This window comes from Phoxinus phoxinus (genome assembly GCF_949152265.1).
Source record: "Phoxinus phoxinus genome assembly, chromosome: 5".
In the NCBI taxonomy this organism is placed as follows: domain Eukaryota; kingdom Metazoa; phylum Chordata; class Actinopteri; order Cypriniformes; family Leuciscidae; genus Phoxinus; species Phoxinus phoxinus.
The window spans coordinates 217,501-234,111 of record NC_136880.1 but is presented as its reverse complement, the minus strand read 5'-3'; the positions used below and the strand labels follow the sequence as shown (position 1 = coordinate 234,111).

General features: G+C 46.4%; 1 protein-coding gene across 1 annotated transcript in view; it reads left to right on the top strand.

Annotated features, from left to right (window-relative positions):
• The window catches only part of LOC306998420 (cadherin-2), a 104,593-nt gene that overhangs the window by 4,019 nt on the left and 83,963 nt on the right, over window positions 1-16,611 (top strand). The window contains exon 2 of the mRNA XM_079612481.1: window positions 1,872-1,986. Within this exon, the coding sequence (XP_079468607.1) occupies window positions 1,872-1,986 (115 nt within the window). The remainder of the gene's footprint in view (window positions 1-1,871; window positions 1,987-16,611) is intronic.

Sequence of the window (16,611 nt, the reverse complement as noted above, 5' to 3'; positions counted from 1 at the left end):
GATGAGTGTTTGTTGTGTTTGAGTGCTGATGAGTGTTTGTTTGTGTGCTTGTGAGCGTTTGTTGTGTTTGTGTGCGGATGAGTGTTTGTTGTGTTTGTGTGCTGATGAGTGTTTGTTGTGTTTGTGTGCTGATGAGTGTTTGTTGTGTTTGTGTGCTGATGAGTGTTTGTTGTGTTTGTGTGCTGATGAGTGTTTGTGTTTGTGTGCTGATGAGTGTTTGTTGTGTTTGTGTGCGGATGAGTGTTTGTTGTGTTTGTGTGCTGAGTGTTTGTTGTGTTTGTGTGCTGATGAGTGTTTGTTGTGTTTGTGTGCTGATAAGTGTTTGTTGTGTTTGTGTGGTGATGAGTGTTTGTTGTGTTTGTGTGCTGATGAGTGTTTGTTGTGTTTGTGTGCGGATGAGTGTTTGTTGTGTTTGTGTGCTGATGAGTGTTTGTTGTGTTTGTGTGCTGATAAGTGTTTGTTGTGTTTGTGTGCGGATGAGTGTTTGTTGTGTTTGTGTGCGGATGAGTGTTTGTTGTGTTTGTGTGCTGAGTGTTTGTTGTGTTTGTGTGCTGATGAGTGTGTGTTGTGTTTGTGTGCTGAGTGTTTGTTGTGTTTGTGTGCTGATGAGTGTTTGTTGTGTTTGTGTGCTGATAAGTGTTTGTTGTGTTTGTGTGCGGATGAGTGTTTGTTGTGTTTGTGTGCTGATGAGTGTTTGTTGTGTTTGTGTGCTGATGAGTGTTTGTTTGTGTGCTTGTGAGCGTTTGTGTGCTGATGAGTGTGTGTTGTGTTTGTGTGCTGATGAGTGTTTGTTTGTGTGCTTGTGAGCGTTTGTGTGCTGATGAGTGTGTGTTGTGTTTGTGTGCTGATGAGTGTTTGTTTGTGTGCTTGTGAGCGTTTGTGTGCTGATGAGTGTGTGTTGTGTTTGTGTGCTGATGAGTGTTTGTTTGTGTGCTTGTGAGCGTTTTTGTGCTGATGAGTGTTTGTTGTGTTTGTGTGCTGATAAGTGTGTGTTGTGTTTGTGTGCTGATGAGTGTTTGTTGTGTTTGTGTGCTGATGAGTGTTTGTTGTGTTTGAGTGCTGATGAGTGTTTGTTGTGTTTGTGTGCTGATGAGTGTTTGTTGTGTTTGAGTGCTGATGAGTGTTTGTTTGTGTGCTTGTGAGCGTTTGTGTGCTGATGAGTGTGTGTTGTGTTTGTGTGCGGATGAGTGTTTGTTGTGTTTGAGTGCTGATGAGTGTTTGTTGTGTTTGTGTGCTGATGAGTGTTTGTTGTGTTTGTGTGCTGATGAGTGTTTGTTGTGTTTGAGTGCTGATGAGTGTTTGTTGTGTTTGAGTGCTGATGAGTGTTTGTTGTGTTTGTGTGCTGATGAGTGTTTGTTGTGTTTGAGTGCTGATGAGTGTTTGTTTGTGTGCTTGTGAGCGTTTGTGTGCTGATGAGTGTGTGTTGTGTTTGTGTGCGGATGAGTGTTTGTTGTGTTTGTGTGCTGATGAGTGTTTGTTGTGTTTGAGTGCTGATGAGTGTTTGTTGTGTTTGTGTGCTGATGAGTGTTTGTTGTGTTTGTGTGCTGATGAGTGTTTGTTTGTGTGCTGATGAGTGTTTGTTGTGTTTGTGTGCTGATGAGTGTTTGTTGTGTTTGTGTGCTGATGAGTGTTTGTTTGTGTGCTGATGAGTGTTTGTTGTGTTTGTGTGCGGATGAGTGTTTGTTGTGTTTGTGTGCGGATGAGTGTTTGTTGTGTTTGTGTGCTGATGAGTGTTTGTTGTGTTTGTGTGCTGATGAGTGTTTGTTGTGTTTGTGTGCTGATGAGTGTGTGTTGTGTTTGTGTGCTGATGAGTGTTTGTTTGTGTGCTTGTGAGCGTTTGTGTGCTGATGAGTGTGTGTTGTGTTCTGCAGTCTCTGGACGGAGAGGTCGGAGGTCGTGGCGTGTGCCGGCCGGGTTTCTCTGAGGATTTCTACACCACAGTGATTCCTGAAGCTGTGCTTCTGCCGGGACAGCCCGTCTTCACCGGTAAACATGAGACCCACACACACACACACACACCTCGGATCGAGGATTGTAGCGATGCTATACAGGCGCTCAGATTCAATGTCACGGAATCTTTTCTGGACCGCTTCCAACAGCGTGGCTTTTGAAGTTTCTCGACCGTGGTCAGTCTCTGCTGTCTTCTCAAGAAGACGAGTTAAAGCTCTGATTGACGGTATAACATCTGCAGTTGATGAGCGGATCTGTTGCGTCAGCTCTTCAAATGGGGCGAGTAGCGAAATCAGATTTTCTACCAATTTCCACAGGCTGCCGGTGAACATGGAGGGTCAGTCATAGTCGGCTCAGTAAGCACACGGGCAGGTGTGTGTTCTACAGACTCAGCATGTGTACAGTAGTGTTCCAGCTGCGAGGCACATCTTGCTGTAGTCTCTTGATAGGCTGGCCAGGTGTTTCTGAACACTTTGAAGTCGGGAGTAGGCAAGCGGCGAGTGTTTGAAATGACGATGCGTCTTCCAGAGGCGATTATATCAGTGATGCTGCGTTGTGACATCTCCCTCGGTCACGCGAGCTGGAGTGAATGCGCCATGCACGGCAGGCTGGGTAGATTGCCATCCCTCATGGCCTTCTCCATGTTCTTTGTGTTATCCCTTAAAATAACATGCACTTTTTCCTTCGGGATTCCCCATGCTCGAAACATGTCGCTGAATGCAGCAGCAATAGCCTCATAGCAATAGCAATAGCCTCCGCGGTGTGTGACCCTGAAAACTCTTGAGAATGTAGAACAACTTCTGGTAGAGGTGTTAGTGAGGCCAGCAGGGGGCGCTCACCCTGTGGTCTGTGTGGGTCCTAACACCCCAGTGTAGTGACTGGGACACTATACTGCCAAAAGAGCGGCGTCCTTCGGATGAGACGTTAAACCGAGGTCCTGACTCTCTGTGGTCATTAAAAATCCCAGGATGTCCTTCGAAAAAGAGTAGGGGTACCCCTACTCCGGCATCCTGGCCAAATTTGCCCCTTGGCCGCTGTCCATCATGGCCTCCTAATCATCCCCATATATACTGATTGGCTTCATCACTCTGTCTCCTCTCCACCAGTAAGCTGGTGTGTGGTGGGCGTTCTGGCGCAATATGGCTGCCGTCGCATCATCCAAGTGGATGCTGCACATTGGTGGTGGTTGAGGAGATTCCCCCCTTCTATGTAAAGCGCTTTGAGGTCTCAGATAAAGCGCTATATAAATGTAACGAATTATTGTAGTTCGAGGTTTTGATGAATGAACTGCGCAGTGATGCTCAACATGGACATGGGACACACTCTCGCACTGCAAATGTCACTAGTGAAACCAATTGATGTTATGTTGTCCTTCATAAGGCTGTCGACAAACACTGTGTGGTATAACTGCGGCAGGCACACGTCAGTGAAGTGTTTACGCCCTGGCAGAGTGTAGCGTGAATCTGAATAGGACATGAGTCGCCGAAACCCTTCGTCTTGCACAACAGACAGTGGCTGGTGTTCTAGGCAAGTGAAGTCCATTATTTTGTCTGAAACTTCTCTATGCTTCTTACTGTCCCTGCTGTAGGGTTGCTGTCTTTGAAACGTCTGTTACCGACAGTTGAGTGACTGGCGCGTGAGTTGCTGAACTGTCCCGCGCTCTCTTAGCGCTAGCGAACTTTGGAAACTCCTCATATTCCTTTACGTGACTAACCTTCAAATGTCTGGTGAGGTTGGTGGTGTTAAAACAGGACATTGCAGATTGCTAATGTATTGTCTTTTTCACACACCGTGTAGATTTGCCAGACCGGTGAAGCCATTTTTAGCAGTGCGTAAAGAATTGTCTCGCGAGTTTTGCGTCATCTGATCGGCTCTTCTGGATCGGCCTTTATAGAGACCGGCGATCAAACATCCCAAAGCAATTATCGGCCGGTTAATCGGAGCACCCTTATCGGTAAGAATGCACAAAAGTCCAATCACTGTTGTTTAAGGTTGTGTGTGTGTGTGGTTTGCACACTTATCTATGGCTCGAATACACACAAGCCATCCACAGCTTTCAAGCAGAACATACAAGTTGTGTCAAACTCTGGGGGCGGGACTAAGTTACGACTGTCAATAATTCACAACCCACCAATAAGAATTGACTAACAGCCTTTTCAACAGTCTGTGTCTTCAGATCACCAGCGCACAGAAAGCGGGAGCGCGGATTGAGAATATTAAGTAAAACGCTGGGCAGAAAATGAATATTTTTAAGAGAAACGCTCAGTTCGGAGGGGTTATTCTCTTGACATCTGGCAACCGCAAACAGGAAAGCTAGTGGAGGCTTATTACCAAGTTAAAACAATGTCAATGTTTTCAGAACAAATCATCAACGGGGAAAATATTGCAAGTTTTATTTTTTAATGAATCGACAGAAGCAGAAATCGTTATCGCGGTTAAAACTGAATTAATGGTGCAGCCCAGTGTATGCAGCAAGTAATCAGCATGGAAGAACGATCTTCAGGAAGATATCCCTAAAGAAGAATGGAGAGCATCTTGTCTGTTTGCCCAAACGCATCACTTTAACTCTAGGTGTAAATTACTGCACTACATATGACTCTTCAGGGCCAGCATTCCCCAGTCAAATTACGCTTGAAACCGTCCAAAAGCTTGTTCTTCTAAGTAAACGTGCTGGACGGCATCTTGGCCCGCTGTGCTGTCTGTGGTTGCACTGGTCAGAAGCTCTGCGTGATTGATGGCGTGATGAGGACAGCTCAATCCTGCGGTCACTGAGGCTGACGCTGGTCCTCTGGCTGAGGATATTGCTCCGCTGGCGTAATGTTGCTCCAGAGACGTCGATGAAGTTGTTCCTGATGAATTCCTGCTGTAGTTTGTCGGAGTTCCAGGTTGATGTGTTCATGTGTCCTGTCACTGGAGAATGTGACGGCCTCCACAATAACGGATTATCTAAGCGTTCATTAGAGAGGTGGTTATTAATCTGACACAGAGCTGATAATGGAGCACTTTCAGTGAGAGGGTGTGTGTCGACACGTGAAATACCACACTTCACTACGCTGAATAACACACAGATGCGCTGCAGAAGTTAAATGTAGACCTTGTGTAATGGTATTTCTGGGATAGTTGGAGGTTGGCTGTTAGTCCTGAGCCGACTGACTAGTGCTTTGATTCTCAGTTAGTTTCTTTTGATTAGACTCCCTTCAGAGTCAATGATCTAACACACGTTTGTGAAGTTGCCTTGTCCCGTGTCGGAACATGTTTCTGTTTCTTCATGTAAATCACAGACGGACTTGATGATGGCGAGATCAGATCAGACCGGCTGTTGTCAGACTCCTTCTGCATACAAAAATATCTCTGGATTATCACAATTAATGGCAATGTTTGGAAACGTGAACTGGTATTTCTCACTGGGACACTTTTTTTTATTTATGAATATGTCCAATTTCTGAACGCATATTCAACTATCAATTGGTACACGTATAAACATTCGGAAATGTGCAAACACACTTGTGTATAAATTAATTGTGCTTTATTTGTTTGTGGATTTGTAAATCATATGGATCATGTTGTGAGTTTGTAAATTGCTGTTTGCAAATATATTGTATACAATCGGGATGATTCCTTATAGACAAAATCAAGTCTTCCTCTACATTCCCATTGACAATCACTGTAGTACGTCACATTAGGGCAGTAAAGTGGTTGTTGACCTTTAATCTCAGGCGTTTTAATGTGAGGACGTCACTTCTATCATCTAAATGTGCCGCAGAAGTGTGTGTCCGGCCCTGGACAGGTGATGAGTCGGGGCTGTTTCTCTTCTTTCTCTGCGCTGGCTCGTTCATGGGGTGAGAGGTGAGGATCTCGCTCTCCTGCTCCACAAAGCGGGCTCTGTTTGTGTTGAGCTGCCAGTTCACTGAGCAGTGTTCAATCCCTCTTTCATTGAGCCCCGGTCCTCCCTCGCCCTCATTACACAGCCCAGTGCACCGAGGACCAGCCTCACACTCCTCATCAGAGAACAACAGGCTTTCTCTGGCAGGCCGTCTGTGGATGTCCATCAGATCGCCCTTTGTTTCGGGTCGGTGTGCGCTCTGACCGTGGTGTCGGGTTTCACTGCCTGTCTCCCACTTCCACAGATCCTGAGGGCTTGTGATAGGTCGTACCTACTGAGATCTGCAGATGTGATGTGTCATGTGATCGCTGTTGTTTTAACTCATCATCCAGTGCAATACTAACAGCTGGACTTTACAGATAATGAGATCGTAATGCAGAGAAAGTGATAAAATTAGCTACATCTTCTTAACTGTGCTTGAATCTTAATGGCTGTGTGTTTGCTTCTATCCTTGCACTATTGTCTCCTCTCGTTTTTTATTCTTTTAATCTTAACGTGTTAATAAACGACCTGCGATTAGATCCGCCCTGCAAACCTCAGCAGTTTTAGGGGATTGAATTATTACAGGCCCATTTCCTAATCCTCAGTTTTGGCTGAGGCTTTACATTCTTTTGAGAGCGATCAAATGAAAGTTTCTGTCTACAGAAAGGCGTTGCTCGGGCACACTGAGGCCGATAACTGAAGACTCAGGGCTATACATGCGCAGGAAACACTAAACTGAAGACTCAGGGCTATACATGCGCAGGAAACACTAAACTGAAGACGCACATCACTCTCCGGCTGCTCACAGTGGGTGATCGGACAATATCACTTACAACGGCTCCAGAAATATAGAGATGTATTGACAGGCTCTCACTAAGGTGTTGTTTCCAGCACAAGACTCCAACGACTGCTCTTTGTTAATTAACCGATAAGGTCACATGATGCACTCGTTATCTAAGGTGTAAATCCAGGAAGTATTGTGACTGTACTGCGCCATAAAATACAAATACATTCGGAGCACGATTTCCATTACACAATATATTTTCAAATAGGGTCACAATCTGGATTATACACATTGCTGTTCAAACATCCCTGAAATAATAACGCAAAACTAGGGGTCATGTTAGAATCCATACTGAGAAATAAAGTCGCTTTATGCTAATGTCATATGTCAGGAAGCGATGGAGTTCTTAATGAATTATCTGAGCTGCATGTCCACTGGATTTGACCAAACTAGTTTTGTCATGTGATTTCTGATGTAATTATCTAGAAAAGGGAAGACAGCAGGCTCTTTTGTGTGTTTTCTCAGTCACGATCTGAGTAAAAGTGCATATGATGAAGCAGTGTTCTCAGTATAATCCGAACATGTCCTCTAATACTGTGACTGTAGACACTACACGTGGACACTTGTGCTGGGATTGGAATGAAATCATTGAACATTGGATTTGATGTTTTGACATGCGCTCAGTGCACACATTTATTATTTATTTATTTAGTATTTATTTAGCATACTAGCCATCCTCATTTTCTTTGCAGACTCAATAAAGCAGACTTAATATCGATATATTTCAAGTCCTAGTTAGGAGACGACGAGCACATGAAACCCTGTCATGATGCTTGAAAACGGCCATTCCCGCGCACAAAACCAGGCGTCTGCTGATCAGAGACGAGCACTTGTTGGATATCGCTGTCCTGCTCCACTTTACAGAGAGTTATGGATGGACACGTCATTTATTATATCCAACAACCGCGTCAGCTCGTTCCATGCATCATACATCATTACGCCGCTTCTACATCATTGGACAACATGCGCACAGCACATACTTCCTAGTTTCGGTTCTCAATCCCATCAAGTGTTTACATGACCTCTCAGTCGGATTGGCAAAGGTTTATCCCACCTTTCTCAAACCGGTTTGGCCATTTCTATTGCGATTGAGGTGTCTTACATGGAGCTTTTTCATTGGGATTGGACCTTTAAAGCATTGCGGTGCTGCATGAGAACACACAGTGATAGTTGTGTCGTTGTATAGTGGTGCTTCAGGCTCTTGTCTTCCTGGATTCCTGAACTGGAGAAGAACAGCAGTATCCAGCCAGTTTGGGCAGATTATGGGAAGTATTTGACCCCCGCTGAGCTGCTGAAGTGAGACGCACCACATTCTTCTGTGCAGGAGGCCAGACATGTTCATGCTTATATCAGTGACTGACCGCTACAGCAGGTTAACACACTCAAAGGCCTGATGTTGTACTCACTCATGGGTTTAGCCCCAGAATCTGCGCATCTCAAGGCTTTACAAATCAGTTTTAACCAGTGCGAGAGAGAGAAGGAATGAAGGAAGAGAGAGTTTAGCTGTGGCACACTGGAGAGAGTTTGGTGACCGTTCATCTCGTGGAGGCCGAGCGTCACTCCTCAGTGCTGAAGGGTTTCTAGAACGCTTGTTACATTTTAGACAAGCCATTCAATGATATTCAAGACCTGAAATCATTAGTCAATATGAAAATGACACATACTATATGATTATAACTCATATAGTGAGTTATATATAGTGAGTTATGGGGGGGGGGTTCAACTGTCACGGTTCATGAATTAACTGTCTCTTCCTTGTCTCGTGGGATAGTGTGTATGATTAGTGTGTGTGTCCTCTGATTACCGCTGATCATCAGCTGACTCCAGTCTACTCCGCTATATATTCCCAGTGACCGGTGTCTTGTGTTGTCAGATCGTTGTGGTGTTTCCGGTATTTGTTCCCGTTCCCGTTGGATTGTTCGTCGTGTCCTGGTCTCCGTTCCTCGTCTTCACTCTCGGGAACTGGACTGGTCATTCATCCGTCTTCAGCCCGCTTGCCCGTCGAGGTCCCGGCGTCACTCTCCCGCCCCTGTGTGTCGTATTTTGGTGGACCTGACCTCCTCGGTTTATGCTCAAATAAACGTGATTTGACCTGCTTTTGCCTTCTCTCTTTCGTTCATGACAACCATTGTATATGGACATGAAATATCCATTCAGAATCCGCTTCGTGCGCTATAGCTGCATATAAACACCTGATCATGCTTTGACGGATTTCCACAGCGCATGGACACGTCTGCCAAACACCAACTGCGGTAAACGTAGCCTATAATTTGTATTATTTAAAATTACTTTTAACATTTAAAAAGAGACATTTTCAAATGCCAAAGCTTGTAGAAGGTTCCTATTGGCAATACTGACTTACTACAGGTAACATTGTGCCTAATATCCCTTCATGTAATTACAGTAAACTATTATTTTCAGAAGAATGACTGTAATTGTGACTGGCTACAGATGAGATTATGCATTATTGTTCACCTGTAGTAACGTCCACTAGCCACACACTACAACCATGGTCAGCAATGAGGTCACCTTCCCCAGCTGTATATAATAAAGCTTTCATAATTCACTGTTTTAAGATAGAAATGTTAAACGACCAACTAAAATAATCAGGCAAACTAATACACTTTTGAATAATTTCACCATTTTGAATGGAAAATAGGCCTATATAATTTACATGACATTCATGTATGTAAGACTTTTAGTAACTGTCAATGTGAGAGAACAAGAAACCTTAACAAAGCAGTTTTTTATCATATAGGGCATAAGATTAATAATGATTGTGTACATATTGTGAATGAATTTAATAAACGTATTAGCTTTCACATATGTAGCTCTGAAACATTTCTCGGGGTGACCCCGAACCCCTCTAACTTCCTCACATTCGAGACCTCTGTGATTATAACAGCATACAGCCCGACTACAACCTGTGGAACATGGGGGAAACTCTTCTTGAATTAGTCTTTTTTTCCCCCAAAAAAAATTTTGTCCTGTACAAGTGTGATATTGGTCAAAGCTCATACAGTTAGTCAGTCTGTCAAGGCATTTACTATAACCTTGTAAATATCGGTCATTGGAATGAATGATTGGTGTATAGCGCCATTTTATAAAACACCACTGCAAACAGAAACAAGTCCAAAGAACTTGCGCAGCGAGCACGCGCACGCACACACACACACACACACACACACAGACCGCAGAGCACATGGTTGTATTCCTACTGCCATTTTAATCCAATAAATGTTGGTAATAATAATTCTATATGAGGCAGAAATATATTATTTTTACATTTATATGCGATGCTATAGGTTTCATACTCTGTTCATCATTTCATCATTGCCATAGTAAATACGCATTAACCCTCTGAGGTCTGAGGTGTTTTCTGGGTCCTGGAGGTGTTCTGACATGCTCTGACATTTGCATTGCTCTTTGACATTTTCATGGCTAAAGTCTTATTACACTGTATTCAGAACAAACTCTGCTACAATAATATATGAGCAGCATGTATGTAAAAGTTTGTAGTTTTGAGATAATGATGTTTATGCGTGGTTTGTGAAAAATAAATAAAAATTTGTCACTGAAATAAGGTCATAAGACCCATACTGATTATTTCTTCACAAGACTTTTGAAAATTGTATAATGTAGCCTAGAATATTTGCTTCAAAGCTATGTGAAAATCATCCTGAATACTCATTCAGATCAGACAATATATTGATTTATAATTTGTAAGACATGTCTTGTGTAAGAAAGCTTTATGCGAGTATGCGTAAACCACTCATGAATATTGAGTGTTTCACAGCTGAGAGAGACAAAGAGCCTCCCATAATTGCCCTATCAGGAGCTCTCAGGCACTATCATTATGAGGCACAAAGAATGACTGCATTTAAAAAATAATGGCTTTTGGGATTTATTTACAACACAACATAATCCAAAGATACACAAAAAGGACATTATTGAACACACTGATCACACCTTTGTGCCATTCCTGAAACATAGGTGTCATACATACCTGTCATATCCATGTTGTTTGATTTTTCATTTTACCTTGTAGGCCTACATGTACTAGCCTGACTACGTCAGACTTCCTACTTCCGCTAATTTCATTTCGCTCCTGTAGTTAGTCTGAGATAGCGGCCTATCTTTCAGTTTTCCACCGGCCTTCGGACTGGGCCCCCTCAGAGGCCGAGCCCACAGTATCCATGACTCCGGAAGAGGGTGAAGTGTCCCTGATTGGGACGCTAAGTCCCTCCTGATCGGAATCTCCATGGGAGAGCCATCTAGAAGGGACAGTAGGTCTGAGAAACACTCTCGGGCCGGCCGGAATGGGGCTACTAATAATAGATGAGCCCCTACCCGGCAAACCCTCTCCAGAACTCCTGGGAGCAAAGATATCGGGAAATACATCGCATAGTACATCGCATCCAGTCCAAGCGGAGCTGGATGCGTCAGGGAGAATCACATAGGGCAATGAGTTGTATAAACGATGCGAAAGGTAGACTTGAGTTTTACCGAAGTTCTCCCAAAGGAGCTCCACCACCTCTGGGTGAAGTCTCCATTTCCCGGGCTTCAGCCCCTGCCTCAACAGGATATCTGCTCTGATATACGAGACATCAGTGTGTTGTCCGGAAGGACAGGCACATGGTGACCTCTCGGGTCTGACAGGAAGTATTGAGATTCTCGGAAAACCGCCATCGCTTCTTCTAGCCAATTATGTGCAAAAAGGAAGATGGTCCTGCCAAAGACCCTTCGCCGAGTGACCACTCATGATCACGGATGTGAGGGAAGCATCCGTTAATAGCATAAGCGTCGACAAGAAGCCCCCAAAACAAGACGCCCACAACCTTATGAGTCCCTCCATCACTCCACCGGCCCTTATGAGACCCTCCATCACTCCACCGGCCCTTATGAGCCCCTCCATCACTCCACCGGCCCTTATTGAGGTCCTCCATCACTCCACCGGCCCTTACGAGACCCTCCATCACTCCATCGGCCCTTATTGAGGTCCTCCATCACTCCACCAGCCCTTATTGAGGTCCTCCATCACTCCACCGGCCCTTATGAGACCCTCCATCACTCCACCGGCCCTTACGAGTCCCTCCATCACTCCACCGGACCTTACGAGACCCTCCATCACTCCACCGGCCCTTACGAGACCCTCCATCACTCCATCGGCCCTTATTGAGGTCCTCCATCACTCCACCAGCCCTTATTGAGGTCCTCCATCACTCCACCGGCCCTTATGAGACCCTCCATCACTCAACCGGCCCTTACGAGTCCCTCCATCACTCCACCGGCCCTTATGAGCCACTCCATCACTCCACCGGCCCTTATTGAGGTCCTCCATCACTCCACCGGCCATTACGAGTCCCTCCATCACTCCACCGGACCTTACGAGACCCTCCATCACTCCACCGGCCCTTACGAGACCCTCCATCACTCCACCGGCCCTTATGAGACCCTCCATCACTCCACCGGCCCTTATGAGTCCCTCCATCCCTCCACCTGCCCTTATGGGTCCCTCCATCACTCCACCGGCCATTATGAGTCCCTCCATCACTCCACTGGCCCTTATGAGACCCTCCATCACTCCACCTGCCTCCATCACTCCACCGGCCCTTATGAGACCCTCCATCACTCCACCGGCCCTTATAAGACCCTCCATCACTCCACCGGCCCTTATGAGACCCTCCATCACTCCACCGGCCCTTATGAGACCCTCCATCACTCCACCTGCCTCCATCACTCCACCGGCCCTTATGAGACCCTCCATCACTCCACCGGCCCTTATGAGACCATCCATCACTCCACCGGCCCTTATGAGACCATCCATCACTCCACCGGCCCTTATGAGACCCTCCATCACTCCACCGGCCCTTATGAGACCCTCCATCACTCCACCGGCCCTTATGAGACCCTCCATCACTCCACCGGCCCTTATGAGACCCTCCATCACTCCACCGGCCCTTATGAGACCCTCCATCACTCCACCGGCCCTTATAAGACCCTCCATCACTCCACCGGCCCTTATGAGACCCTCCATCACTCCACCGGCCCTTATAAGACCCTCCATCACTCCACCGGCCCTTATGAGACCCTCCATCACTCCACCGGCCCTTATGAGACCCTCCATCACTCCACCTGCCTCCATCACTCCACCGGCCCTTATGAGACCCTCCATCACTCCACCGGCCCTTATGAGACCCTCCATCACTCCACCTGCCTCCATCACTCCACCGGCCCTTATGAGACCCTCCATCACTCCACCGGCCCTTATGAGACCCTCCATCACTCCACTGGCCCTTATGAGACCCTCCATCACTCCACCTGCCTCCATCACTCCACCGGCCCTTATGAGGTCCTCCATCACTCCACCGGCCCTTATGAGACCCTCCATCACTCCACCGGCCCTTATGAGACCCTCCATCACTCCACCTGCCTCCATCACTCCACCGGCCCTTATGAGACCCTCCATCACTCCACCGGCCCTTATGAGACCCTCCATCACTCCACTGGCCCTTATGAGACCCTCCATCACTCCACCTGCCTCCATCACTCCACCGGCCCTTATGAGGTCCTCCATCACTCCACCGGCCCTTATGAGACCCTCCATCACTCCACAGGCCCTTATGAGACCCTCCATCACTCCACTGGCCCTTATGAGACCCTCCATCACTCCACCTGCCTCCATCACTCCACCGGCCCTTATGAGGTCCTCCATCACTCCACCGGCCCTTATGAGACCCTCCATCACTCCACCGGCCCTTATGAGACCCTCCATCACTCCACCTGCCTCCATCACTCCACCGGCCCTTATGAGACCCTCCATCACTCCACCGGCCCTTATGAGATCCTCCATCACTCCACCGGCCCTTATGATACCTTCCATCACTCCACTGGCCCTTATGAGACCCTCCATCACTCCACCGGCCCTTATGAGGTCCTCCATCACTCCACCGGCCCTTATGAGGTCCTCCATCACTCCACCGGCCCTTATGAGACCCTCCATCACTCCACCGGCCCTTATGAGACCCTCCATCACTCCACCTGCCTCCATCACTCCACCGGCCCTTATGAGACCCTCCATCACTCCACCGGCCCTTATGAGACCCTCCATCACTCCACCTGCCTCCATCACTCCACCGGCCCTTATGAGACCCTCCATCACTCCACCGGCCCTTATGAGACCCTCCATCACTCCACTGGCCCTTATGAGACCCTCCATCACTCCACCTGCCTCCATCACTCCACCGGCCCTTATGAGGTCCTCCATCACTCCACCGGCCCTTATGAGACCCTCCATCACTCCACCGGCCCTTATGAGACCCTCCATCACTCCACCTGCCTCCATCACTCCACCGGCCCTTATGAGGTCCTCCATCACTCCACCGGCCCTTATGAGGTCCTCCATCACTCCACCGGCCCTTATGAGACCCTCCATCACTCCACCGGCCCTTATGAGACCCTCCATCACTCCACCTGCCTCCATCACTCCACCGGCCCTTATGAGACCCTCCATCACTCCACCGGCCCTTATGAGACCCTCCATCACTCCACCTGCCTCCATCACTCCACCGGCCCTTATGAGACCCTCCATCACTCCACCGGCCCTTATGAGACCCTCCATCACTCCACTGGCCCTTATGAGACCCTCCATCACTCCACCTGCCTCCATCACTCCACCGGCCCTTATGAGGTCCTCCATCACTCCACCGGCCCTTATGAGACCCTCCATCACTCCACCGGCCCTTATGAGACCCTCCATCACTCCACCTGCCTCCATCACTCCACCGGCCCTTATGAGACCCTCCATCACTCCACCGGCCCTTATGAGACCCTCCATCACTCCACCGGCCCTTATGAGACCCTCCATCACTCCACTGGCCCTTATGAGACCCTCCATCACTCCACCTGCCTCCATCACTCCACCGGCCCTTATGAGGTCCTCCATCACTCCACCGGCCCTTATGAGACCCTCCATCACTCCACCGGCCCTTATGAGACCCTCCATCACTCCACCGGCCCTTATGAGGTCCTCCATCACTCCACCGGCCCTTATGAGACCCTCCATCACTCCACCGGCCCTTATGAGACCCTCTTTCACTCCACCTGCCTCCATCACTCCACTGGCCCTTATGAGACCCTCCATCACTCCACCTGCCTCCATCACTCCACCGGCCCTTATGAGACCCTCCATCACTCCACCGGCCCTTATTGCCTCAGAACAACCTCCGGCACGGCTCACCTCTGGCGGTCGGCTGGTTCATCAGAATAAAGCCACAGAATGGGAACCACTGTGTTGAGATGGCAGTAGATGTGGGATTCATCGCCTGTAAATCCATGATTCTAGTTTGAATAAAGCCTTGTTTCATGTGTTGCTGACTTGTATATGCATTTGTTTATTGTGCTGGTTACTTTATTCATTATTTTACTTATTTATTCATGTTTCTTATTGTTGTCAGTAAATAAAATATAATGATTTAATATATTTATGCTTTCATTCATTGCTTGACTATAACTGTATTTACCTGTGAATGAATTTATTTATCTAGTGTGTATTCATGCATATCTATGTCATATGACAAAACAAATTTTATTTACTTGTTTTACTAAAATGTATAATTTTCAGGAAAAAAAGTATTGGTCAGCATTTATCATTATTATTGTGTGTAAGTTTTGGGGTGGGCTAGCGATGCAATTCATTCTTGGGTAATTTAGTTTTTTTAAGGAGTGATACTTTAATTTTTCTAGTATAAAATCAACAGTATTCTCTAAAGGGGAGATATTCGAGGAGCTGCACAGCTGTGTGCTGTGAGCAATGTACAGACATTACAAACGCTGAGGGAAACCGTTCTAGGTAGGGCTGTCGAGTTACTGATGTTATGAGGTGTTAGAGCAGCTGTCACTCGTATTTTTTTTATTGCATTACTTATAGTTGCATACAAGATCAGGGAAAGATGCGATGGTTGTATCTTTAAAGTACGATGTCAAGCACTGTAATCTGCTCTGGCCCCCTTCCTGTTCGCCGGAGTGATGAGATAGTTAGTAGATTGTGTTCACTCAATGGCTGGCTGTCTGGGTGGTGTCCACGAAATAATATAGAATTCATAGACAATTGGAAAAGTTTTTGGGGCAAACCTGACCTGTTGAAAAGAGATGGTATTCATCCCTCCTGGGATGGTGCTGCTCTTCTCTCTAGTAATTTGGCTCATAGTCTTAGAGATAAAACATGACAATCTGGGCCTCAGGTCAGGAAGCAGACAGACTGGCTTAACCGACCGTCTGCTAGCGGCCTCACGTCACCAAGGATAAATCCCATCACATAGAGAATCTTTCACCTAGATATCATCATATAGAGCCTCTTTCACCTAGATATCATCATATAGAGACTCTTTCACCTAGATATCATCATATAGAGACTCTTTCACCTAGATATCATCATATAGAGACTCTTTCACCTAGATATCATCATATAGAGACTGTGTCTGTTCCCCGAACTTGGAAATCAAAAATACGTTCAAACCCATCTAAGGTTAAAAATGTAATTGATGTTCAACAAGTAAAAAACAGATATAATACAAATGAGCAAATGATAAAGCTTGGGTTGCTGAATATTCGATCTCTTACTTCAAAAGCGCTAATAGTTAATGATATGATTACAGATTATAACCTAGATGTGCTGTGTTTGACAGAAACCTGGCTAAAACCAAACGATCACATTGCTTTAAATGAGTCAACCCCACAAGATTACGGTTATAAACATGAACCTCGTCTGAAACGCAAAGGAGGAGGTGTTGCTGTAATTTATAGTAATATTTTCAGAATTAAGAAGTCTAGTTTCAAATATAATTCTTTTGAAGTGTTGGTGCTTAATATAACAATATCTAGTGTAAATGATAAATCACATTTGAGATTTGTGCTGGCTACTGTATACAGGCCACCAGGGCACCATACAGAC